Below are 25,426 nucleotides of genomic sequence, written 5' to 3' on the forward strand. Positions count from 1 at the left end.
GGCCGGGCTGAATACCGGGGGCCGGGCTGCCCCCGCCGGCACCGCCCCGTCCCGGCAGCAGGCGCGGCTGTTTACAGGTCCGACGAGTTGCGTCGGTCTGCGATAAGAAGTAAGTGTCCCTGCCCGGCCCCGCAGTGTCCCCCTCGTCCGTTCGCGCGGCCGCGCCGGGGCTCTGCGGGCGGCGGGAGCCGCTGCGGGGGCCGGGATGTCCCCGCCGGGGTCCCCTCCCATGTGTCCCCTCAGCCGCCCCGGTGCCTCGGGCTCACCCCGAGGCGGGTGAGGAGCCCCTTCCCTGCCGGTGCCCCTCTCTGCCGGGCCAGGGTGAATCCCCGAGCCGCGGGGCAGAGCTGGGCGCAAGCCCACAGCTCCCAGCAGCTCCCCAGCCCGACGGGCGAACGGGGAGCGCTGGTCCAGGCTGCTCCCCTTCGTTTGGGCTGTCCTGGGCTGGAGAGGGAGGTTGTGGCGTTTCCCTCCCCAGGGCAGGTTTTCCTGGCTTGCAGGACTTAAAGCTACTCTGGTTTAGTGAGCCGGAAATTCCCTGTCACTGCAAATCCAAGGAGAAGTGCCAAAGCAGAGGCTGAGCCTCTCCAGGCGAGTGGGGGGTGCTTGGCAAGAGCTCGAAAAAGCCCTAAAGAAAGTTAAAGGAGGAAATCCAGCCACTTAAGCATTTTGTGCTTATGAATTTTGACAGCTGATTTTTTTTTCCCCCTTTCTTAATAGCTTAGTCTCAGAGCCTGCTTCTCACCCCCTCCCATCCCTCTGTTCCTTGGGAGCTGCAGTGGTTTCACAGGTGATTAGAAAATGAACAGATCTGCCCTCTCCAGATTTACTGTTGTTAATATATGCTGCTTTCCCAGAGAACAGGCTGGGAACGCAGCACAGGACGTTGGCTCCTCTGAAGTACCACAAACGTGGAGGAGAAACCTGGAGCTCTCCGTGGCTGTGTACCCTGGCTGGGGGTCTGGTGCAGGTTTCTCCTGTGGGACTGACACATTTTGGGACCATCCCAGGAATTACTGTCCTGTTTCTGAGTAGGGAGTGCCTGCAAAAATCCACTTTCTTTGGGCTTTTGGGAGAAGCAGGAGTGTGTGTGTGTGATGAGCCCCATGGGGTGGGGCTGGGCAGGGTGGTGGGGATGGTGTGGGGCCCCCACAGTGCCTCCAGGACAGACCCAGTGCAGGGACAGGGATGCAGGGGCTGCAAGGCTGCAAGCAGGGAATCGCCACTGCTGATGCTGGGCAAATCCCTGTGTAATTAAAAGGTTTTTAATGACAGAGGAGGAGGCAGCAGCACGAGGTGAGTGATCACTGGAAGTGCTGGTTATGGCAGGTGCAGAGCTGGTTCTGCCACCCTCCTGCACCTGGAGTGCCAAGGCCTGGCAGCTGCAGGGGACAGGTCCCCTGATCCTTCCCCAGGGATTTCCTTCTGCTCCTCTGCCCTGGGTGAAATCCTAAAGGGTTGCAGGGGGCTTGGGAAGGTGAGGGGGGGGTCCAAAGTGCCCTGAGGAGCAGCAGTGAGGGGTGTGGTGGGCAGCCCTGGCTGCTGCTGGCCCCTCTTACAGAGGAGATTGTTTTCTAGAAGCAAAGAAGGACCTTTTTGGGCACAGTGAGAGCAAAAGGTGCCAGCAGGGAGGCTGCTGTGCATGCATGTTTGGAGTGCCTGGGCAGCCCTGGGATTAGGCTGGGGTCTTCCAGCCTCAGCACCTCTTTCTTGTTGGGATTTTCTCCTCAACTGCAGCTTTTTGGGAAAGAATAAAGGGTGCATATGCTGGGAGCCAGGAACATGACTTTTGGGGCTCCCCTCCCAAAAGTGTACATTGATTGCCCTCTGCTTGTGTGGCTCGGTGAAAGTCTTGGGACACTGTGGCCCCAGAGCACGTCTCAAAACCCTGGGACTTGGCAAAAGGGAAACTGAGGCACAGGGCCACTGTGTGTCCTGAGAGCTGCAAAGCCCCAGATCATGGCCATGTGCCATTGTAGGAAATGGATTTATAGAAAAATTTTAAAGCTCACTGTGATAGCACCTACTGTTAAAAAAACAAAAAATCAAGAGAAAACATAGAGAAAAAAGATTTACCCATCATACAAGAAACACAGTGTATTGTAATTAAGAAATAGTTAACTTCTGATTATAGTAGCATAAATTATAACATCTCTATTGTCTCACCCTTCACATAAGACTAAAAATAGAATGAAAGCTTTTAAAATGCCTCTCAGTTGCCCCATCTCTAAGTAAAAAAAAACAAAATTAAAAAAAATAATATATATATATATATATAATCTGACATCCCATGTCCTGGTCCTGCTATCAGCTGCTCCCAGGAGCAGTGAGAACTGAGGGCTGGGTCCCTCCTTGGTGCTGCTCCCCATCTGGAAGAAAGCTGAGCTGGGGGCTCTGCTCCAAGCTGAGGAAGGGGATGTCTGGTTTTCCTTCCCCTCTGCTCAGGGCAAAGGCCATGCTTGGCTGGATGTGGGTTGCCCGAGGAGTGCTGGATCATGGGGGGAACGGGGTATGGCCCTGGGGATACTGCAGTGAACATGTGTGGAGAGAAACTGAGCGCCAAAGCCTTTCCTGTGGTAACCTGGAAGCCCATCACCAAAAAAAGTCTGTTTTGCTTTTAGTAAACCTCATTTTTCCTCAAAGGTGTATATGAACACAAACGTGTGATCCCAGCCCTCCAAAAAATGTTACTTCTGGATGGAAAAGAATTTTTTCACTAGTTTTTAGGGTACACTGAACTGTGTGCTGAGCCCCATCCTTGCTATCAGGTGAGGCCGTGTGCGCTGAGCTCATACACGGCTCCCAGGACACCTGCAGCCCTGTCCCTGTCAGCTGGCACTGGGGGACATCCCCTTCTCCCAGACAGCTCCTGTCTTTTGGGTTGTTTCTGTCTGTTAGCTGTCTTACAGCATGCTGTGTTGTCCCTGTGCAGGTGCAAGAAGAGCTGCCCCTGTTGTCACTTTTGGAAGTGCTGCTCCTGTTGCCACTTTGCAGCTTTCTTTCCCTGTGTGTGAAGCCCCAGGACATCTGAGGACATCTGCAAAGACGTGTGTTGCAGCAGACCTCTCGTTAGGGGTAGAAACGAGCCAAGACACAGACTCTCATTTAACAGCATGAAAAGGGTCCCAGTTTATTCTCCTTTACAGCTTAGCCATTCTGACTGACTACAGCAAACTCCTGCTCTTGGCTTCTCTGACAGACTGACTGCTGGAATATGACTGCAAGAATTTCCTTGCTGCCTCTGACCACAGGCTTTTACCTGGCTCCACTCTGACTGCAGGCTCCAACTCCATCAGACCCTTCTGATCTCACAGCAGATCTTCTGCAGCAGCAACTCTCTTCTTTGTTTTATTCTTCTTTGTGTCTCTCTGGATTGTTCTGTCTTCCTCAGGGCTCCTCTAGGCCTTCTTCCTCTATGCTCTCCCTGACCAGTCAACCCACCCCTTTTATCACCCTTCTCTTTATTAGTCACAGCTGTGACCCATTCAGGGCAAGGCTGTTCTTCTTCTTTGGTAATTAGCACAGCTGTGACTTGCCAGGGGTGAAGTCCCTCGTAATCCCTTCTTCTTCACCTCCAGATGTGGCCTCTTTGGGGACTGGACCTGAACCGGGTCCGCTGTGACCCGCTCTTCACAGAAGCCATCAACCAAAGGATGCAGGTTCCCAACAGGCTGAAGGTGGCAGAGAGCTGCAGCCCTGGGGACAGGAAGACAGTGACAGAGGATGTCCCTGCGTCCTTTCGGATGCACATCCCTGAGAGGATTTCTCTGGCAGGTAAAGGCCCGGGTTGTCTTTAGGGGTGGGGGACAGCATCCTAGGGAGTGGAACCCCTTTATAACCCCCTACTTTTGTTTGCTTTGCTGGAGGAGAGGATGGGGGCAGATAATGCAGGCACTTCTCTTCAGGAATGTAGGGCAGGATGGTGGATGGCTTGGGAAGAGGTGGGCAAAGGTTACCAACAGAAGTCTGGAGGGGCTTTAATTCCAACAGGTGAGGAGCAAAATGTGGAGGCGTCTCCCTCCATGTCTCTTGCAGTTCCCTCTTGGCCTGTGGTAGGGTCCCTGCTTTGGGATGCAGGACGCTTGGCCTTGTCTTTGCCAAACAGCTCTGAAGCCTTGCTGTCCTGAAGCAGTGGCTCTGCCTCTCTGGGCTGTCCAAAAACCCCCAGGCATAGTGTTCCCCTGGCACTAAACACAGGCTTGACTCTCCACAGGGTGCATCTCTCTTCCCTCTGCTGAGGCCATTCCGGTTGGCTTAATTCTTCCCTCTCTCCTTTCTGTAGAGATGTCAGACACCAGTTTGAGGCCAGTGCTGTTGACCCAGCCAAGGAAGGTCCCCTCTGTTGTGGTGCACGTGTCCCCAGACCCCTCTGGGGACCTCCCTTTCCCGCCCTCAGCCAGCAGAGCCAGCGCCCAGCGACGCAAGCGATCGGTACCGGACGGGCAGGAGCGGGGTGCCTGGGGTGGGGAATGGGAGCAGCCCCAAATTTGGGGTTCTCCAGATAGCTCCTATCACCCCAGGCGAGGATTCATCTTCCAGGAGGTCCTAGGAGTGAGGGGGTAGGGATGGTGAGGGGTAGGGATGGTGGGATCTCTTTCTACCCAGAACCAGTGCACACCTGTGTGCTGGCACCTCGATCCAGCCACATCTCCTGCTGCATTCTGTGGGCAGCGGGTAGGCTAAGGTAGGTGCAGTCCCACCACTGGCTGCTGCTGCTACTTTTTAAGTCCTTTTTCAACATGTTTTTCTTCTTGAAGTGTGAGGTGGTTCATCACAGCAGTGTAAAGGATTCTGGGGTCAGAGCCAAAAGCAGATTTTAGCCTTGTGTGAGACTCTTTCAAAGAGAGGTCCCAGGCATGGGCAGGCAGAGACTTGATTTGGCTGCTCGAGTGCTTTAACCTCCCTGAAATTTGAGAGCCGATCCTGGACGGGTTCGGCTCGGGGTTTTTGATCTGGCTAGTGTTCAGACCAGCAGGCTCGTGCTGGGGACCCTCTGCCTGCTCTGAGCACGTGTCCCCACCTGCAGCAGCATCAGGCCACCAGCCAGGCTGGGGCTGCTCTGGAGCTCCCACTGCTGAGTGCAGTGTTGTCCCCGTGCTGTCCCCGTGCTGACGGGCCCCTGGCCCTGCAGCCCACACAGGGCACCGGGCTGGGCTCAGCTCTGTGCTAACGTGGTTGTGTTTGATTCCCACAGGGCCATCACAGCAGCAGGTCACGGAGGGACAGGACCCCGAGTGACAGTGCCCAGCTGGCCTTGCACAGCCCAGGACAGCGCCGTGAGGGGTGAGCACGGGCCCAGGGTCACCCGGGGCGGGTGGGGAGCAGCATCTCCTCTCCCTGGGCTCTTTTGAAGCTTTCTGGTGTGGGTGTCCTGGGAGGGGCATGGGGGATCCAAATCAGAGCAATGCAGTGCCTGGCAAGTCCTGCTCATCCGTGAGAGGAACGTGGTCTTTGGTGCCAGAGATGTTTGTGCTGGGCAGCTTTGAAGGCAGCTGTGTTGTTCCCCAGGCCTCTGCTCGTGGCCTTGGGCTCCAGAGTCTCTGCAGTGGGGAAATTGTCTCTGAGCTAGTCCTGGAGCAGGAACTACTCTCCCACTTGAAGTCCAGAGCTGCCCTGGGTGGCAGGAGAGCAGCATGGCACACAGCCATGCTTGGCTTTGGAGGTATCAGGTGGCTGCCCCTGAGCCTGGGGGCTGCTGGAGGGGGTTCTCCCTCTCTGATGCCATCGGGGTGCCAGTGGCATTGCCCAGAGATGCTTGGAGCTGCTGAAGGGATGAGGGGCAGTGCCTAGTGCCAGGCTGTGCCCTGCAGTGCGAGACCAGGGAGTAACAGGCGTGATTCTGTGTGCACCCAGGCCGGACTCGTATCCCCTGCCTGCTCCCCGAGCCCCACTCCCCCTCCTCACAGAGGCAGGCAGGATCTACTCCATGCAGAACATCTTCCAGACCATGTACCTCCTGGGCCAGGTGCTCTTCCACCGCGTCCAGGACTCTCTGCGAAACCCGGCGCCGTCCAGGTGACCTGTCCCGAGCCAGCTCTGTCACTCTGCAAGGGCTGGGCTGTGCCTTGCTGGGGCATGAGCCAGGCACGAGCTCTGTAAGCTCTGGGCTGCGTGGCTGCCTTGGACTGCCTTTCTCTGGGTGCCAGCTCTGGGTGCCAGGCCTTGGTGCACCTCACTAACCCAGCCAGGCTTGAGTCTGCTGCTCAGCCTAACACCAGTCCCCTGGGCAGCCTGAGTGGCCCAGCGCTGCTGTGGCATTGCTGGGGGGTCGCTGCTAAGCAAGGACTAATTTTTCTGTGTTCTTTCGTGGCTTGTTGGAGAGGGGTGCGTGAAGGGGATCAAAATCCAGAGCAGATGGCCTGACCCAGGTGCTGTCCCTGAGACAGCCTCTCCTGCAGGTTCCCAGCACCTCTGTCTGCGTCTTGGTCACTCTTAATGAGCCTTTCCATGAACTGGCTGCACTCATTCCACAGCCAGTGCCCCTGGCCGGGGTGTGCTGTCCCTCTGTGCTCCCTGGAGCAGCTGTGCAGTGGCCTCAGTCCCTCCAGATGTGCTGGAGGAACCATCTCCACACCCTTATCTGTGCCACTGCAGTAAATTCTCTTTGCTCAAAGACATCCTTGCAGCCTTAAGGTGTCCCCATTGCTCTAAGGCTGCTGAGCACCTGGAGGAACATCTAAATGCTCCTCATTCACCTTGAGCAAAGGCTCCAGGCAGAAAGGGAGGAGAACCAGCATCCATCACCACATCCATCATCGGTGGCACATCCTGCTTCCCTCCCCAGCTGCCTGCTGCTTGCCGAGGATCCAAAGTGATGTCTCTGCTCTTAAAAACTGGAGGCTGAGGCTGTCTTCAAACATAATTTTCATTTCTTAATGACCAAGAGATCTGGTTAGTGGCTACTAAAGACCTTCTCCCTCCTCCCTCCAGCAGTGGAGGACATTCAGGCCATGGCAGCCTGCAGAGCTGCTGTAATGCAGTGGGGTGACTGGGGCTTCTCCCAGGCCTTGATCTCCTTTTGAAACCAGCCACCCTCAAACACCTCTTTTAGTACTTCACATCCCTTCAGATGCAGACATCCCTTCCATATGACAGCTTTGTACCCCTGTGCAACAATAAAAAAGCCAAAAAGACTGTGCTGACTTGTTTGTCCTGAAATTTTAGTGAAGTCTGGTCTCAGACAGAGCCTGGAATATCTGGCTGACAGTGACCTCTTGAAGGGTATGAGTCACCAGAAGGCAATTTCTAGTCTCTACTTTAAAGGGTGGCTGCCTGTATCAACTGGGATTTTGAGTGAAAAGCTGCAGGATGTGTCCTTTTTTCATGGTTCTCTACTGGGGAAAATTGCATTTTCTTTCTGTTGTGACTGTCATTTTACATTGCAGCTACATTTTGTGGAGTTATTATCTCACAAATGGAGTTTCAGACAGGGATTCAGTGAATCTCCACAAGCTCTTCTGGCTTGTCTTCAGTGAGATCAGCATGTTGCAAACAGGGATAAACACCCTCTCCTCCCCAGGGTCTCCAAGGAGGGGGGTTAGGAGCTTGTTAACCCCTAGGGGATCAGCGAGTGCCTGTGTGAGTTATTGGTGTGAACAGGGGAGTTTTGGTTGTAGAATAACTGACTTTGGGTAGCCTGTGGTGACAGGAATTTGTATTTTTCTCACTGTGGATCTACTTTATTTTGTGACTCAGTGGTGTGGACCCTGCAGTGAGGCTGTGCCTCCAGGCACTGCCCTGGACATCCGTGGTCTGTTGCTGCCTCTGCCAGTGCAGCAGCTCATTCCAGTGGGGGCCCCTGCGTTTCCAGGGAGGGAAGAAAGTGGTGAACATTTGGGTTGCTTGTTTATGTTTCAAATTGCAGGTAAAATTTGCTACAAGAGCAAAAAAAAAAAAAGATAGCTCCCTCCAGCTGATGGTGTAAAGGGGATCACCCCTCCATTTCAGCACTGTCCTGTGACACCTGCTTACCTGGCTGCCTCTAATCCAGCCCTCGGTGAATTCCTGGCACTACAGATGCTTAGTACATATGTCTTCTCTCTGTTGCACCTCAAAAGGAACACAAGCACGTGTTTCCTGTCTTGGCATGTGCTGTCTGTCTGTCCTGCTCCCTTTGGGTGCCTGCTGGAGGGTACCATGTGCATGCTGGGGGTTAAGGAGAGATGAGTGGATGCTCTGCAGGTGCTGTTTGCTTTCTGCTGGTGCAGCACGGCCTGGGGACGCACTCCCTGCATGGCTCAGCTCCCCGTGGCAGCGCTGCATTTCTGGGGGGTCAGCTGCACCCCACGAGCAGTTCTGGCCCACCTGCATCTCTGCTTTCCTTTCCCAGCTCCCAGGAGCCCATCCCGGCTGCAGAGAGCGCCTTGGAGGAGGCCGGGGTGACGGAGGTGGCAGCAATGAGAAGGCAGGTGAGACGGGGGTGAGGTGTCACCAGATGACACAAGCAAAAACTACGCACCACAGCCTTGGTCACGATGAAGAGACTCATTTATTTCCCCTGACTCCAATCTTCTATAGTTCTCAAAAGGTGCCAGTGGATTGGAGGGTGAACGTGCCACCTCTCCAACGACACTGGACAAACTACCTGTACATCAAATTTCTCTGCCTCTATGAAAGAATGCAAAACAATAGGTTATTTACAGAAAGTTGTGTGGGAAAGTTCTCTACAAGAATGTAAACTCAGAAGGCTTTAGAAAACTCTTGATAACCAGGGCGACAGTGAGGGGCTCCAAATGTTTGCTGGGAAAGCCACAGGGGATGGGCGAGGAGGCTGCAGGGGGCAGTTGCTCAGTCCTTGGTGGGCTGGTGCTGGCAGACTGGTCCTGCCTTAAGGAGAGGATTTACCTGTGTGCTGATCCATCGAGCTCCTACCCCGAGGGGCTGCAGGACCCAGCCAGACCCCTCTGGTGGCAGTGAGAGGGGCTCAGATGCTCTCTGGTGGGAAGAATCTTTCCCTGAAGCATCTGCTGCAGAGCTGAGGTGCTGCTGCCACTCCTCCCACGCAAAGGTAGCAGCTGCTTTAGACAAGGAGGGCCTGAAGGAGCAGCAGCTCCCATCTGTGCATCCCTTGCTGTCCCGTGCCTCTGGGGTGCTGACAGTGCCCCACTGCTTCCCTTGCAGCTGGCCAGGATCTCGGGGAGGCTGCGCGTGCTGGAGGAGCAGTGCCACGCCTGGAGACAGAAGGAGGCCCTGGTGTACTCCGTGATGATCTCTGCCTGCCTCATCAACACGTGGCTCTGGCTCAGGAGATGACGGCCCGTGCCCAACCTCCCCTGCTCACCCTGGCAGGGACAGGAGCATTTCTCGTGTACTTGCCAGCAGTGAAACTTTTTTCTTGGCTAGGACTGCTTTTTGCACTGTGGGCCCTCAGGAATCTGTGTCCTCCAGGCCTTGGTGGCAGTGAAGGTGTGAGAAGCTGCTGTCAAGAGCTGAGGTCTCCTAAGAGCTGGGTGGCTGGCACAGGAGGTGTCTGTTCTGTGCAGTTGCCCTCAGGCTGCCAGAGGAGATGCAAACCTGAGGAGCTGGGTGTGTGTGGGTGTGGGCTCCTGTTACAGTCACAGCCTCTGCTGGGCCTGGTCCCCTGGCCACGTCCCACCTTGGAGATCTCAACTCTGACCCCACAAGAGTTCTCAGCCAGCTGCTGTGGTCTGTTCCTCACCTTCTGTAGAGTGACTGGGTGTTTCTAAACTTCTGCTGGGTTTTCTTTTCTTCCTTGTGCAGCTGCTGTTTGCTGGGCCTCCTGTGCCAGAGCCCCTCTTCCAGGAGTGGAGCTGGAGGGGCCAGGAGCTCCCATCCCTGCAGCCACAGCTGGTTTGCAGATGTTCAGATCCAAAGTGACTGCAAGAGCCTTGCTGACGTCTGGGCTTATCCAGGGGCTTGGCTCTTTCCCAGAGAGGTTTACGTGGGAAACCTCCCCATGGTGACTCTCTGGATTATAAAACCTCGTATCAACAGTGATAGCACCGAACAGGTCATGGAAAATAGATATTTGTTAGGCTCCCCGTGGCAGAGGGGAGTTGGAGGAGTGTCTCTCCCAGGTCTTGCTGCCAAGCTGCAACTTCAGTGATGATGCAAGAACATGGGTGAGGGAAATTCCTCACCCAGATGCTCTTTAGCTGTGAACAAGCTCAGTTTAACAGTTTTTTCTGTTTGTTTCCTTCTCCAGAGTTTAGTAACACTTGATTCTGAGGTGACTTTGAGATGTTTTTGGTGGTTCATCCAGCACATCTGCTGGAGTTGTGCATGCAGGCCCTGGGGGCAGGTTTTGGCAAGGCTTAACAGGACCTCTCTGTGTCACCTATACCTAATTATAGCTGGATCTACATGTCATCCAGATGTCCCAATAGCTTATTTACAGACATCAGTGCTCGGGTGTTTTCTGCTTGACACCGCATCAAGCGTCCGTGACTGGAAATCTGGCAGCTGCACAGTGACTAATAAATAACTGTCCCAAAGTAATTGCAGGCCTGAACCTGAGGCTGATTGCTGAGCTGAGGAGAGTGCTGGGATTTACTGCAGACCGGAGCCAGGGTGGTGTGCTGGGCTCGCTGTGCTGTGCTGGGTGGATGTGCAGGATGGGTGGCTCCTGTGGCTTGTGGTCAGGGCTGTGGTCAGGGTCACCAAAGCACCTTGCACACCTGTTACGTATAAGGGGGTGTGAGTCAGGCCAAGAAATGAGGTAAATTGTCTCTTTTCTCTCCTTTGAGAGGTGTTAATGTGTTTTGGAGGAAGCTGGTGTTTGGGGTTTATTTTAGGGTGAGAAGGGATGACTTTGGGAAGGCACACCACCTTCAAATTGTGGCTTGAAGGTGTTTGGAGGAGAGGTGGTCCAACTGGACGTGTTCTCATGGGCTGGTTGTGGGAGATATGACTTCTATGTAAGGCATAAATGCTGGTGTAAATCTGGAAACACTGACCTCAAAATGCATATTTTAATAAACGCTGTGTGTTCTGGACATGTTTCTTCTCTGTGGAGTCTGATCCTGATGTCCCAGTAAGTGGAAACAGGTGAAGTTTATTCCCTTGGCAGCAGGACTGTCACTGCTCGTGGGTGTCTCAGCCCCAGCTGCCCTGGCTGAGGGAGAACCTTGAGTAGAAAAGCTTCTGGTTAATGCTGTCCCTGTTGGAGTGTGATGCTTTTATTTCCTTTTTTCTCTTCCTTGCCTCCTCCTGCTGGCTGCTTTGTCCCAAGGCAGCAGACGTGGCAGGGCTGGGTGTCCCCAAGGGCCACTGCCACGACGACGTGCACGGCAAATAAAGTGTTTGGTGCACAGTGATGCTCGAGGGAGCAGCTCCTGGAGTTCCCGTGTTCCTTTTGGAGGCAGCTGCAGGCAGGAAGCAAAAGGAGAGTTGGAAGGGGGGGCACGTTGCTGCCAGTGCTCCTGGTGCGCTGTCACCTGGAGTCTGTGATGTGGGGACAAGAGCAGGGTGACATCCTGTGCTGCTGGGTGCTCGCCCAGGAGCCACAGCCCCAGCCAAGGCTGAGAAATTCTGTTTGTTCCTTTGGTCTCCCTGCTGCGTGGGTGCTCAGTGAGATCAGAACAAGTGGAATTGAAGGCTTTGAAGGGGAAAGTAAAAGGTAAACCTTTGATAGCAAAGATAAAAGAGACTCCCGGTGCTTTCAGATCAGCCCTGCACAAGGTGCAGGACTCCGTGTGCCTGTTGGGGATGGATCCAGCCTCAGCCACTGCAAATGGTTACATCCTGGAGGGAGAGGAGAAAAACTGACCTCTTCCTTATTGCCTTGGGGATGCAGATTTTTTGCTAAGTCGGCATTAGAATGACTTCTTGAGCAAAATAAGAGGGCAGAAATTGATGAAAGGTGCATTTCATGATCACCTTCAAACTCTGCAGCTCTCTTTGATGGGACTCCAGAGCAGCACTTTTGGTCCTCTGCTCTGCCAGCAGAAGAGGTAAGTGGATGTGAGGGTGTTAAAATACGTCTACTTTTTCCAATTTTCCATCCTAGCTGTAGCTGTGGCACAGCCTCTGAAGCAGGAAATAATCACCATCTTTGCTCTTCCCCAGGGCAGGGGCTGGGAGGGGAGCGGGAGCAGAGCCCTGGGAGCAGTCCAGGTGCATTCCCTGCTGTGGCAGGACCTGAGCCCCGCTGGGGCTGCTGGCTGTGCCTGTCCCTGCGTGCACAGTGACCCTTCACCGAGGGCACTCGGCTCACTGCACACACGGCAGCTCAGCACGGCTGTGATCTCCAGCTGGGCATTGTCTGGGGCCCCTCCAGCCCGCGAGGAGGTGACGGGTGCGGGGAGAAGAACACGTGCATAGGGAAACGGAGCATCCCCGAGCAACACATCTCCCTCCTCCCCTTTCATCCCCAGACAGAACAGTGGCTGCTGCCAGCTCCTCTGAGCGCGCCTTGCCGCTCAGGGCACCGGGGCTGCTCAGGGCCGGCCGTGCGGGGCGGTGACAGACACGGTGCGCGCTGTCCCCGCTGCCACCGCCGCGCTTCTGCTTCTGCCCCGCTCCGCGTTTGAAAAGCCGGAGCGCTCCGGAGGCAGCCCGGGAAGCTCCTGGGGCAGGGCTGCTCCCCTGCCGGCCCTGCCAGCCCGCCCGAGGCAGCGCTCAAGGCTTCGGGGGACGCCGGGCTCGTAAGTGGACGCTGGTGGCTACTCCGGTGGCACCGGTGCCCCAGGGAGGTGTGGAAAGGAGGGGCAGGCAGGGCAAGGCAGGAGTGGGGTGGGAAAGGAAAGAGAAAGGAAGGGAAAGGGAAAGGAAAGGAAAAGGAAAAGGAAAGGACAAGGGAAAGGACAAGGGAAAGGAAAAGGAAAAGGAAAGGACAAGGGAAAGGACAAGGGAAGGGAAGGGAAGGGAAGGGAAAGGAAAGGAAAGGAAAGGAAAGGAAAGGAAAGGAAAGGAAAGGAAAGGAAAGGAAAGGAAAGGAAAGGAAAGGAAAGGAAAGGAAAGGGCAAAGGAAAGGACAAGGCAAAGGACAGAGAAGCAACCCAAAGCAAGGCAAAGGAGGAGGAGGCAATCAAGGCAAGGCAAGGGAGGGGTAGGAAGGACAAGGCAAGTAAAGGCAAGGCAAGGGAGGGGCAGGGAAAGGCAGGGAAAAGGAGGAGTGCACAAGGCAAGGAATGGGAAGGGGAGGGGCAGGCAAGGCCAGGCAACAGAAGGCAAAGAGAGCAGGAAAGGCAAAGGAGAGGTAGGCAAAACCAGGGAAGAGAAGGAAAAAGAGGAGTTCCTCTGGCAATGAATGAGGAGCCTGAACGATGAGGAGAGCATCTTTCACGGCTCCAGGCAGCTGTGGGATCTCTTGGAGAGAACAAAATGCCCTGCAGGGCTCCTCCTGGAAAACATGGTGTGGATCCATGGTGTTGGACCCTCTCTTCCCACGCTGTGCTGGATCCCTGTGTTCAAACCGTGTGATGTGTCCTGCATGTGTTTTCTTGTGGCTGTCCTGTGCTTTTTGCAGGTCCCTGGCGCAGGGTGTGTGCCCCTGGTCCCCTCACCCCGAGGATGCCAGCCAAGAGCAATGGTGTGCACAGCTCCCCAGGCAACCACGAGCCCGGGGGTGACACGGAGGGGACAGGGCTCAGCACCAGGTCAGGCTGCTCCCTGCTTTGCTTGAGGGAGGCCCTGCTGGGGCAGGGCAGGGAAAGGCCTGGCATGGGCAGGGCTGTGGTGCCCAATCTCTGCTGCCAGCTTCCTCCAGTGTGCCTGGCAGTGGCAGTGCCATGGTGGCACAGAGTGGATGTGATCCCCCTTTTTCCCCACTGCAGGACCAGTTCAACCCAGGATGGCACCAGCTCAGAGCTGCAGAGAGGAGCCAGCCTGCACGGGGGGGAGCAGAGGGCTGACCACGCTTTCCGAGGCCAGGGAGCCTTGGCCAGGTACTTGTGTGTGCCCCTGGCATGGCGTGAGCCCTTTGTGCCTGGCCTTAGCACTGGGGCCTTCTGTGGGGTGAGGATCCCCTTCTGCTGTATGGAATTCATGGGATGCGGGGATGAGCATCTGTAAATGCTGCTCTTTGTGCCCCAGTGCCCGTGCAGAGGGTTTTGGTAGGGGATGGCTTCACCCCCACTGGGCTCAGAGGCTCCTTTCCCTGCAGGCAGACTCCCTGTGCCTCAGTGACCCACAGATTCCTCCTATTCCTGTGGGAGGGACAGCAGGACTGGGGTAGAACTTGTGGAACTCTGTCAGGGTGGTTTCTATTGCTTGTGTATTTTTGGTCCCACTAAAAAGGTAAAAAAGAAAGCTTGAGAGGGAGCTGCAAGAGTTTTCTTCCCAGCTGCAGCTCCCCTGATGACTGTGAGGCTGTTGCTTTGCCCTTGCTCTGTTCAGAACTCTGGCTGTGCCTGTCTCCCCTGTCCAGGATGGTCCGGCTGGTGCTGGTGCTCAGGGACTGGGCCAACAAGAGCCTGCACGAGGAGCAGCAGAGGCCAGACCCCTTCCTGGAGCGTTTTCAAGGCCCCGAGCTCCTGACAGTGGCTGCAGGTGCTGGCGACGAGCTTGAGGATGAGGAGACTGAGAAGTTAAACAAAAAGTAGGGTCCCTTTCCTGTGGCCCCAGCCGTCCTCGGCTGGGGATCAGCTGTGCGTGGAGCTCGGGGGCTCCCAGTGGGGATGGGAAAGAAGGAAGAGGGGTGGAATGGTGGGAAGGGTCCCTCCTGCCCTCTCCAGCCCCCGTCTTGGCAGCCAGCCTGGCTCTGCTGGGCTGTTTTGCTGACACACAGGACCTGGGGACTGTCCCTGTGGAAAAGACCCTCAGCCATGGGGTCTTCTCCCTCCTGGTCCACGCCCTGGTGGGAAACACATCAGACCTCCCCAGTTTCATACCAGTCCCACGCCGGGGTTGTTTCTGGAACCAGCCCCGGGTCTGTAATAAGATACACCTGGAGCTTGTGCATATGAGGGGCTGGACACAAGCCGAGGGATGCAGGACTCCACCCAGCAATCACTGCATCCCACCCAGGAGCCACAAAACTGGGATTTGCCACTCTCATTCATCACCTGCAGGATGAAGGGAGTGTGTTTGCTGCCTGTGCCCCCACAAAGAGCAGCTTTCTGAAAAGGCTCTTTCAAATCCAGCCCTTTCATCTCCTCAGCTCACACTCCTGGTGAGAAGCAATAACCTGGCTTTTCTTCTGCTGGCTAATTAGAGGGCAAAGCTCACAGACTACTCTGGACCCTACCATGATACATGGTAATTAAAACACCAAGAAATAATTGTTTTCTGTAGGAGAAAAATAATCTGAGCCTTGCATCTGGGTCTTTGCTAGTAATGGAAGAAAATGCTGTTCTGTCCTGTGAGGTTGAGGGGAGCTTGTTCATGACTAGAAGGAACTGAAGCGTGCTGTGAAAGGGCTGCTCGGTGCCAGTGGGTTCTGGGGATACAGTGGGAACTTCTGGGGTTTTCTAGGGCCTCAGCTCCACAGGTAAGAAGAGCCCCAAGTCTGATAATCCCACACGTGAGCTGCTGCTCATGGCCGTGGCAGGCTCCATGGCTCCAAAGCCTTTGGGAAGAGGCAGATGATTATTCCCTCTTCCTGGGTTATCAGAGCCCTGTTTTTCCAGCCCTGGCCCTGCTGTCAGTGTTATATCAGTGATTCTGGCCTCCTGTCACAGCAGCACTGGTGATTTAAAGCTGGAATTACCAACATCACTAACAGCATTACTGAGGTTGTCGATGGTTGTGGGTGCTGGCTGCAGGTGAGTCAGAGCTTCCCCTGTGGCACTGCTGTATGTCCTAGGGAGCAGAGTCCCTTTCTCAAAAAACAAACGTTCAAGCTGCACTTTCTGGTTAAAAATAAGCCCTTTAAATGGGAGGCTGGATCACCACTTGTCTGTGGGTGCACAGAGGGTGAACATGAGGGACTGGGGCTGGCTTTGAGCCGAGTGCCGGTCCCCAGACTCTGGGCACTGCCTGTACTCCAGGGAAAGGAGACTTCCAAGCAGGGCTCCTGCCTTTGAAGCTGCCAGAAGTAATGGGGTGGACATGGGGAATCTGTTGGCAAGTGGGTTGTTGTTTTTTTTTTTTTTTCTATCACTGGAGGGAGTTTTGTATGTTCAAAAGCTGGGAGGGAGGGAAGGAGGGAGAGAATGTTTTCCCCACCAGGCTGCTATAAGCCTATCAACCAGCCACGGAGTTTCTCTTCCCCAGCTTCTCCAGTGAATCTGGCAACTGGAGCACACACTTCTTATCTCAGAGTCCCAAGGCGAGCAGGATCAAACACTTGGGAGCAGTTCAAAGGCTGGAGCCCGGGCTGTGCAGACTGCAGGAGGTACAGGAGGTGCCAGCTGCCCCGGGGCCACTGCTCTGGGGCTTGGGCAGCCCCTCCTGGTGCTGCCGCTGGTCTGCAGCACACTTTCCTTCCTGCTTCAATTACTCTTCTCTTCAGATCTGCCTGGCACCGGTCCCTTCCTCACCTGGGAGGAGCAATGTCATGAACATCACGAGAACTTTTCTGATCCCCCTCTTCCATACATCTGTTCCTGGCTCTGCCACTGGGGCGCTGCGTCACGTGGGCCACCTGCTTTGCTTTGCCATCCCTCAGTTTCCTCTTCTCCTGCATTCTCGGCTCAGTTTTAGGGATAAAGGAACTTGAACAGTGCTGGGATTTGGCACTGCTGGGATTGGTCTTGGCTGACAGGCTGGCACCCAAGCTGCAGCTCTGCTGGAGGCACTGTGGTGCGAGGGATGAAGGACGTGGCTCACGTGGTTTGTTCCAACCCTGGTTTCCACATACACTGCCAGCTCTGGCTCTTCTCTCTGCTTCCAGGAGGAAATGGCTCTTCTTTGTGCTGGACCCTGCAGGGGACTGGTATTACCACTGGCTGGCTGTGATTGCAGTTCCTGTCCTCTATAACTGGTGCCTGCTCGTAGCCAGGTGAGCTGGGAGGTTGTAGGGGTCCTGCCTCCTCTGACCCTCCTGATCACCTGGTTCTTGTGGCTCAACCAGCATCAATCTGACACTGGTGGTGCTGGGGCTGGGGGGCACTGAAATGAAAGAGACCCTCCCCCATCACTGCGAATTCTGGCCCACCGGGAAAGGGCCATGGTTTCAGGGTCCTTTGGAAGGTGGTGTCACGATGTTGCTTCACCTCCATCAAGGGAGGGCAGATTTTTCAGAGCAGGGAGTTTAAGTTCCTAGAAGAGGAGCGCCCCGTGGCCAAGCTCTGTTGCAGAGTTGGGCGCCTCAGGATCAGCCTGCATTCAGCAGTAATAGTTAGAGAAGATGTGGGGATTTCTGGTCTCACACCCTGTTTGGTGACCTTCCTCCAGGGCTTGCTTCACTGACCTGCAAAAGACCTATTTTGTGCTGTGGCTGGTGTTAGATTACATCTCAGATGCCCTCTACCTCGGGGACACAGTGATCCGCCTGCACACAGGTGAGCAGGAGCAGCATCCTGGCTTTCCTTTAATCCCTTACCAGTGGAGATGAGCTGCAAGGGACAGGCCTAATCCACAGTTCCATTAGAAGGAGGGGTTTGCCTACCTTGGCATTCACCAGTATGAAGCAGTCTCTAGAGAAAGAACCTAATTAGGAGATCTGAGAAATGAAGCAAGTTTCAAAATGAAAGATTAATCATCCCAGCTTTCAACTTCACCTTTGAATAATTGTACAAAATTACCTGCATTACTATTAGTATTCGGGCATAGTTGAAGGTCTGTATCTCTGATTTTGCATCAGTTCAGCTAATGAATTATCTGCATGGAAAAATGGTAGAATTTAATGTTCTCGGAAGGCAGCGCTTGGCCGTACATTTTCTGTCAGAACTGCAATAATTCATGATCTGGAGGATGGAAACCTTTGGGTTCCTTTTTCTTCATGGCAACAGACGAAATCCCTGAGTTATATCTTTGGGTGGCTTTTGCCAGATGAAGGCTTTGAGCGATAACAAACTGAGTAGGGCAGGAACTGGTAATATTTGGGTGACCCTGTGCATTTATGCACACAAATCCATAGCATACCACAGGCTATTGCTCAGGCACTCACAAAACCCGCAGAAAAGTCAAACTTTAACCAAGATAATTCTGTAATTTGCTTCTCTTTAGGATTCTTGGAACAGGGCCTCCTGGTTAAGGACCTGAAGAAGTTACGGCATAACTACATCCACACGCTCCAGTTCAAGCTGGATGTTCTCTCCACCCTGCCCACAGACCTGGCCTATTTTTGGGTGGGACTGCACTGCCCTGAGCTGCGTTTCAACAGGCTGCTGCGCTTCTCCCGCATGTTTGAGTTCTTTGACAGGACTGAGACCAGAACCAGCCACCCCAACATCTTCCGCATCAGCAACTTGGTTCTTTACATCCTTGTCATCATCCACTGGAACGCCTGCATTTATTATGCCATCTCCAAGGCCATAGGCTTCGGGGAGGACAGCTGGGTCTATCCCAATGTCACAGACCCTGAGTACGGGTATCTGACCCGGGAGTACGTCTACTGTCTTTACTGGTCTACGCTGACTCTGACCACCATTGGGGAGACCCCTCCGCCCGTGCGGGATGAAGAGTACCTCTTCGTGATCTTTGACTTCCTCATCGGCGTCCTCATCTTCGCCACCATCGTGGGGAACGTGGGGTCCATGATATCCAACATGAACGCCACCAGGGCGGAGTTCCAGGCCAAAATCGACGCCGTCAAACACTACATGCAGTTCCGCAAGGTGAGCAAAGACTTGGAAACCAAAGTCATCAAGTGGTTCGACTACCTGTGGACCAACAAGAAGGCAGTAGACGAACGGGAGGTCCTCAAGAACCTCCCTGATAAGTTAAGGGCAGAGATTGCCATCAATGTGCACCTGGAGACACTGAAGAAGGTGAGGATTTTCCAGAATTGCGAGGCAGGGCTGCTGGTGGAGCTGGTGCTGAAGCTTCGCCCTCAGGTGTTCAGCCCGGGGGATTACGTGTGCCGCAAAGGGGACATCGGGAAGGAGATGTACATCATCAAGGAGGGCAAGCTGGCCGTGGTGGCGGATGACGGGATGACACAATATGCTTTGCTCACTGCAGGGGGCTGCTTTGGTGAGATCAGCATCCTCAACATCAAAGGGAGCAAAATGGGCAACAGGCGCACAGCCAACATCCGCAGCTTGGGCTACTCTGATCTCTTCTGCCTGTCTAAGGAAGATCTCATGGAGGCAGTCACAGAATATCCCGATGCCAAAAGGATCTTGGAGGAGCGCGGCCGGGAGATCCTAATCAAGGAAGGGCTGCTGGATGAGTCAGCTGCAGAGGAAAGCACAGAAGGGAAGAGCATGGAGGAGAGGCTGGACAGGGTGGCCTCAAACCTGGACGTGCTGCACACCCGCTTTGGCCGGCTCCTGACTGAGTACAGTGATGCCCAGATGAAGCTCAAGCAGCGCATCACTGCTCTGGAGTCCAAGATGAGGCAGGAGGAACCGGAGGATTTCTTCTCTGATAGCTCAGACAGTCTGTTTGAGGATGAGGAGAAAGCTTCACCTGGTGGGATGCAGTGAGGGGGAACAGAGTCAGCCGGATGATGTCTGACCTGGTGCTGAGGCAGCGTTGGCTGTTTCACAAGGCAGACCCTGTGGCTGCCTTGCCAGGGCCTCTTCTCAGGTCCTTAGCACTGCTGCTGGCACTGCCTTCATGGCAGCCCCTGAGGTGGTCCCAAAATCAGGGGACTGTCTCGGCTCCTCCTCTGACCTGTCACTTTTTCATTGCCTTTTGGGTTCAGCCTTTCTAACTCGCTTCAGGTAATCAGTCCTCAGTGAGTGTCTGCAAACACTGCAAACCCAGTCTGCACCCAGAAACTCTTTACCCACAAGATCCCCAAACTCAGCTAAGACAGACCAAACTGTGCCTCTGACATCTGCAGATGGGCAGGCCTGCCTGGGTCACTGTCACTGTCCTGCTCACCACCCTTGCTGAGGCTGGGCACGGAGCTGGCAGGGCCTGCAGCCGCTGCCTCCTGCCAGCCTCTCTCTCCTGCTGTTTGGTGCTGTCAGGGGGCACCTGGTGCAGGTGGCTTGGTGCCCTGAGCACTGCACCTTCCTGGGGACAGCATTCCCAAGCCCTCCTGCTGTGGAAGCAGTGTGCTTGCCATTTGGGCTGTGGATGCCTTGGATGACGAGTGCAATGCAGAGGTGCAGTGCTTCGAGCAGGAGTCAGACAGAGAGCGTCTCTCTCCTCTCTCTAATGGCAGCCAGATGTGCCAGGACGGCTTTGACTGAAAGACATGTTTTTAAGGAACAAAGCCATGGTGGGAGCCAACTGTGCCCATATTTGCTTGGCTGTGGGTAGCTCAGAGGGAGTGCAGAACACATTTATTTCCTTAGGCAGGGGGTTTTCTTGTACTCGGTGGGAGTTTTGGGGCTTTGCAGGCTGCAGAGGCCCCCGCCTTCCAGAGGAGAGATGAGTGGCAGAGCCACAGGGACACGTGTGAGGGTGGAAACGTGGCACCACTGCAAGAGCCAGCAAAGCACTGCCAGGCTCTGCTGCAGCCGTGGGGGCTCCATGGTTTGAGTGTGGAGAGGGGGACAGTGCAGGAACAGCGCCCAGACCCCTGCAAGCAGCGGCAGCACCAGTGCAAGCAGCAGTGTCACCCATGCCTCAGGGCACAGGGCAGGTGCTGGGACTGGAGGATGACACCTCACTTCTTGGGGGTGGGCCTGTGCACCCGTGGGGTGGGCTTGGGCTGGTTTCCAAGCACAGAAATATTTGGGGAGAAGGGAATTCATGTTCTGGGTCAAACTGAGCCAAGAGTTTGGCTGAAATGATGGGAGGACACACAGGGAAATATCAACCCAGAAGGGTCCACAGTGGAAAACTGAGGGTATTTCCTTTGTTCTTTCTTTCTTTCCCTCCAATCCAAAACTGCCTCTCTGCATTTCATAGGAACATTTTCCATTTAAAAATAATCGCCTTGCTTTTTGGGATTGTGGGAGTAGGAATGGTTACATTATCAAAATTAGAAATTGGGGTAAGAATAAAAGTTTTTCATCATTAAACTGTAGCTCTTCTGTTTTCCTTTTATGATCAAGATGCTCTTGGCTGAAGTCAGCGTGGTTGCAGTTCTGCTACTCCTTATACTGCCACGAGCCGCAGCTCCTAGATTCCCCCTTTCCTGGGAGCACTGGTCATGGATTTGCAGCTGGCTCTTTGCAGAGCCTGCCCTGAAGAACCGCCCTTTACCCCGCACCGCCCGTTCTCCTCCCGCACCGCCCGTTCTCCTCCTGCACCTCCCGTTCTCCTCCCGCACCTCCCGTTCTCCCTCCCCGCACCACCCGTTCCCCATTCCTGTTCCCTGTTCCCGTTCCCCGTTCCCGTTCCCCGTTCCCGTTCCCGTTCCCCGTTCCCGTTCCCCGTTCCCCGTTCCCCGTTCCCCGTTCCACGTTCCCGTTCCCGTTCCCGTTCCCCGTTCCCGTTCCCGTTCCCGTTCCCGTTTCCCGTTCCCCGTTCCCGTTCCCGTTCCCGTTTCCCGTTCCCCGTTCCCCGTTCCCGTTCCCGTTCCCGTTCCCCAGCCCGGCGCTGCGGGGCGGCTGCGGGTTCTGCGGGCGGGCAGCAGAGGGCGCTGTGGGCCGCGGAACCGCCGCGCCCGCGCGGGACCCTCCGGGCCGGAGCCTCCGTGAGAGAGAGGGGACCCCAAAGAGAGAGAGGGGACCCCAGTGAGAGAGAGGGGACCCCAATGAGAGAGGGGACCCCAGTGAGAGAGGGGACCCCAATGAGAGAGGGGACCCCAATGAGAGAGAGGGGACCCCAGTGAGAGAGGGGACCCCAATGAGAGAGAGAGGGGACCCCAATGAGAGAGGAGACCCCAATGAGAGAGAGGGGACCCCAATGAGAGAGAGGGGACCCCAGTGAGAGAGGGGACCCCAATGAGAGAGAGGGGACCCAGTGAGAGAGAGGGGACCCCAGTGTGAGAGAGGGGACCCCAATGAAAGAGGGGACCCCCAGTGTGAGAGAGGGGACCCAGTGAGAGAGAGGGGACCCCAATGAGAGAGAGGGGACCCCCAGTGAGAGAGAGGGGACCCTCAGTGAGACAGAGGGGACCCCCAGTACGATAGATGGGACCCCAGTGAGAGAGAGGACCCCAATGAGAGAGGGGACCCCCAGTGTGACAGAGGGGACCCCCAGTGAGAGAGAGGGGACCCTCAGTGCGCCATCCGCGGGCGGGCAGGGGGACTGTGTGCGGGACCGTCCTTGCAGGAGCATCTTTGCGGCCGGGACGCTCCGTGGGGGCGAGGGGACCGTCCGGGCAGGACCCTCCTTGCGAGCGGGCGGGACCCTGCATGCGGGACCCTCGGTGCGGGCTCGCAGCCCCTCGGCGCGGAGAGCCGAGCCTTTGGCAACGCCACCGCGAGTGTTTCTCGCTCCCCTTCCCCCGCCCAGCGCCTCGTGGGTGCCCCTGGCCGGCCCCAGCGCAGCTCCTGCCGCGGGTCGGGAGCTGCTGGCGGCTGAGCGGGGTCCGAGGGAGCTCTGCTTTACTCCCGGGGATGGGCAGAAAAACCAATCAAGGCCCCTCCCTCCCCCAGGTTTAATCCGAGATAATAATGCACTGGGGAAATTTTAAGCCTTCAGACAAATGACCCCAGGGGATGGCTTTGTGAATTCAGAGCAGATCCCGCTTGTTTCCTCGAGGCGGCAAGCCAGGAAATCATGGATTGATGAACCGCTTGACGGCTTGCTAATGAAATTAGCAGCAGCTCCATGATTTTTTTCAGCGAGCAGGACAGGCAGATGTTGGAGGGAAGCACACAGTGGCACAGCTGCACTTGCAGGCTGCCTAAATTCCCAGCAGAGCGGACATGGGGCTCAGCAGATCCAGCTTTGGCTGCTGCCCATTTTACAGGTGGTTTCCCTAAGGCTCTGCTGGAGATGGGGAGCAGAGAGCTGCCAAAGGCATCCAGGAGGAAATCCCCACTGCAAGGGTCTGCTCAGCGCCCTGCAGAGACGTGCCCATGTGCCACAAAGCACTGAGCTACCCTGTCTACATATTATTAATAATTTCCTTCTTTCAGCTCTCTCCAAAGATAGCTTCTGTTGTACAGGGGGTTTTCTCGGCTGTGTGTTGTGGAAGGGAGACATCAAATATGGAGCAAACATACTGACTTTGGGAGAGGCCATGCCAGGGGGAAACACGTACTTCACCAGGCAGCCACCCCTCAGACCAGGGAAGCCCCCTGACATCTGCAGCAGATGTTTTCAGCTACTGAAGGATGCCTCTTCAGAGCTGACCTGCCTGTACCAGAGCTGCAGGAAAAGGCCTGGGATGCTCAGGGCAATCAGCCATGACTACATTGTGCCACACCGGGTTTCCCTCCCCTGTGAGCATCGCTTCCAGGAATGAAATCATCGGCACTGGATGATACCCAGAAACAGCTCTCATCGACCTCTGGGAAGTGCAAGTACCCATTTCACAGCTGGGGAAAATGGAGAGAGCCTGGCAGGACACCACGGTGATACCTGCTGCCTCCCGGCTGCCTGCTTTTTGTTTTTCTTACGGTGTTCATGAAGAGGCCGTTTTGGTGACAGTGAGCGAGCCCCAGAAGAACCTCTGCCTAGGCTGTGGGCACGGGGCTGCAGCACAGGAGAGCAGCTGGCTTTGCCCATTCTCCGGAGCTAAGTTAGCTCAGCAAGCTGCAAACAAGGCTCGTTGAGCTTGGAGCAGTGGATTTAGGGATTGCAGACAGGCTCTGAGCCCAGGGTCTGGCATGAAGCCTGAAGCACAACAAGCCCAACCTGGTGGGATCTGTGTGCCAGGGGGATGGTGTGAAGTGCAGGGGCAAGCTCCCACCTTGCTCTCTTGTCCTGACCACCACTGGGTCTCTCCTATGGGCTGGTTTGTGGCAAGCACATTTCTCTCTCTCTCAGGACTTTTTATTGAGGTGCACAGAGAGAAATGAAAGAGAAAACAATTTCTGTTTCTGCTCCTTGTTTTTCTCTTGTGGAATGTGTTTGGAGAATTGTTTACCCAGAGTGAGTGCTTGGTTGGATCATGGTGGATTGTTTGGGGCTGACAGCCAGTCGGATCCACCTGTGGCTGGGCTCTGGAGAACAGGGTCACGAGTTGTGGGTGAGTTAGATAGGATAGTTAGAGAAAGTAGCATCTAGTATTTAGTATCCTCTTTTATATAGCATATTAATGTCTTATAACATAATTATCATAAAGCAATCATTCAGCCTTCTGAAATGGAGTTAGACATCATCATTCTTCCCATTGGGTTCGCTGACATCTACAACACTGGTTGGATACAAATCTCTTGAAAATCAGGAAAGTTTGGAGACAACTCCAAACCCTCCAGCATGGGCCTCTTTCAGAGCTTCTTAGACAGCTTTTCTTCCCCCAGCTCCTGCCTCCTCTGCACCCAGGGGAGCCAGGACTGCTGCTGGTGCTGGTGTTGCTATCCCAGGAGTGAGGCACTGAATGCAGAGGGCTGTTGCAAGTGAGATTCCACCCCTTCTCAAGGGGCTGGCACGTGGAGGTGGTGTGGGTGGTCACCAGCCTCCCATGCAGCTGTTTCCTGGAGGGGGAAACATCTTGCTCAGGCCCCTTTGGATTCAGGAGCTCTGAAATCAAAGCACTGCCTGCTTCTCCTGCAGGTATGAGCGAGGTTCCAAAGGAAGGGCTCTGCACTCAGCTTGTTCTCATGGTCCACGGGGGGTGCTGGATGTGCCCTGTCCTGGGGCTGCTCTTGGGCAATGGCTGGAGAAGGCAGGAGCCACTGCCAGGGCCCTGGTGGTGCTGCAATCTGTGTTTTCTTTGCAGTGAGCATTGAAGGACCTTTCTGAGGTGTGGTCCCCCCTTTGGAGGGCAGGGCTGGTGCTGAGTGCTCAGCATGTCCCAGTTTTGTGCTGTGCAGCTGAAACCCTCTATCACCCCATGCTCGTGTGTGGCCCCAGCGTGGCGTGGGGACTGCCACCACCCCCACGAGCCCATCTCCCAGCCGTGAGCAGCAGAACCGAAGTGGATGAAGGCTGCAGCCCTCCTGTGGGTGGCAGGAGGCTGCAGACCTGCACACCGTGCAGGTGCAGGTCCCTGAGCTCCTGTGCTGACTGCTGGCTCACTCCCCTCCTTCTCTCCTGTTCAAAATACCAGGATGCTGCCTCCTTCTTGGGTAAACAAGCAGAAGTACCTGTTCCTCCCTGAAGCCAAGCGTGTGTTGCCATGACAGCAGCTCAGGGTGATGGGTGAGCAGGAGGTGAAGCCACCTCCCTTGGAGGGATGGAATGGAAGATCCTGGGATGCCTTCCCAGCAGCCCATCTCCCCCTGACCCACCAGTCTGGGCCTTCTGAGAGTCAAGGCTTCCTTGCCCCATCGTGGGGCTCTCTCTGGTGCTCTCCTCAGCCCAGCCCTGCATGTTCCTAAACGTTGCCTTTTGGTCTCGGCCACATGTCACATTTCATCTCCTGGACTGGACAGTGGAGGGGAAATACAGGAGAGGATTTAGGTTTATCCTTCTTGGAGCCAGATAAAGTCTGTCACAGGGAGCGAATCCCTCTGCC

At 55.3% G+C, this 25,426-nt stretch overlaps 2 protein-coding genes across 4 annotated transcripts; both read left to right on the forward strand.

Annotated features, from left to right (window-relative positions):
- Window positions 1-22: 22 nt before the first annotated feature.
- Window positions 23-10,949, forward strand: LOC128814340 (fetal and adult testis-expressed transcript protein homolog). Of its 3 annotated transcripts, none has more exons than XM_053990089.1 (7): window positions 23-109; window positions 3,579-3,774; window positions 4,283-4,431; window positions 5,195-5,283; window positions 5,854-6,015; window positions 8,330-8,408; window positions 9,121-10,949. In XM_053990089.1, the coding sequence occupies exons 2-7, from the start codon at window positions 3,579-3,581 to the stop codon at window positions 9,250-9,252; spliced, it is 807 nt and encodes a 268-aa protein (XP_053846064.1). In that variant the 5' UTR covers window positions 23-109; the 3' UTR covers window positions 9,253-10,949. The 3 variants fall into 3 exon arrangements, with proteins under 3 accessions (XP_053846064.1, XP_053846065.1, XP_053846066.1); XM_053990090.1 differs by lacking the exon at window positions 23-109 and adding an exon at window positions 558-1,031; XM_053990091.1 differs by lacking the exons at window positions 23-109; window positions 5,854-6,015 and having other exon boundaries at window positions 2,566-3,774.
- Window positions 10,950-14,259: 3,310 nt separating this feature from the next.
- On the forward strand, window positions 14,260-19,436 carry LOC128814329 (cyclic nucleotide-gated olfactory channel-like). The gene is given in 5 exon segments (XM_053990071.1): window positions 14,260-14,320; window positions 14,323-14,500; window positions 16,736-16,843; window positions 17,239-17,345; window positions 18,013-19,436. Coding segments are annotated over 5 exon segments (1,878 nt in total).
- Window positions 19,437-25,426: the final 5,990 nt, after the last annotated feature.

This window comes from Vidua macroura, chromosome 14 (genome assembly GCF_024509145.1).
Source record: "Vidua macroura isolate BioBank_ID:100142 chromosome 14, ASM2450914v1, whole genome shotgun sequence".
Classification (NCBI taxonomy): domain Eukaryota; kingdom Metazoa; phylum Chordata; class Aves; order Passeriformes; family Viduidae; genus Vidua; species Vidua macroura.

What these genes read in the sequence shown, in the direction of transcription:
- LOC128814340 (XM_053990089.1), top strand. Translation starts at nt 3,579, where the DNA reads ATGTGGCCTCTTTGGGGACTGGACCTGAACCGGGTCCGCTGTGACCCG. An exon ending in CCCAGCGACGCAAGCGATCG is followed by an intron (nt 4,432 to 5,194) that starts GTACCGGACGGG and finishes TGATTCCCACAG; the next exon opens with GGCCATCACAGCAGCAGGTC. An exon ending in CCAGGACAGCGCCGTGAGGG is followed by an intron (nt 5,284 to 5,853) that starts GTGAGCACGGGC and finishes GTGTGCACCCAG; the next exon opens with GCCGGACTCGTATCCCCTGC.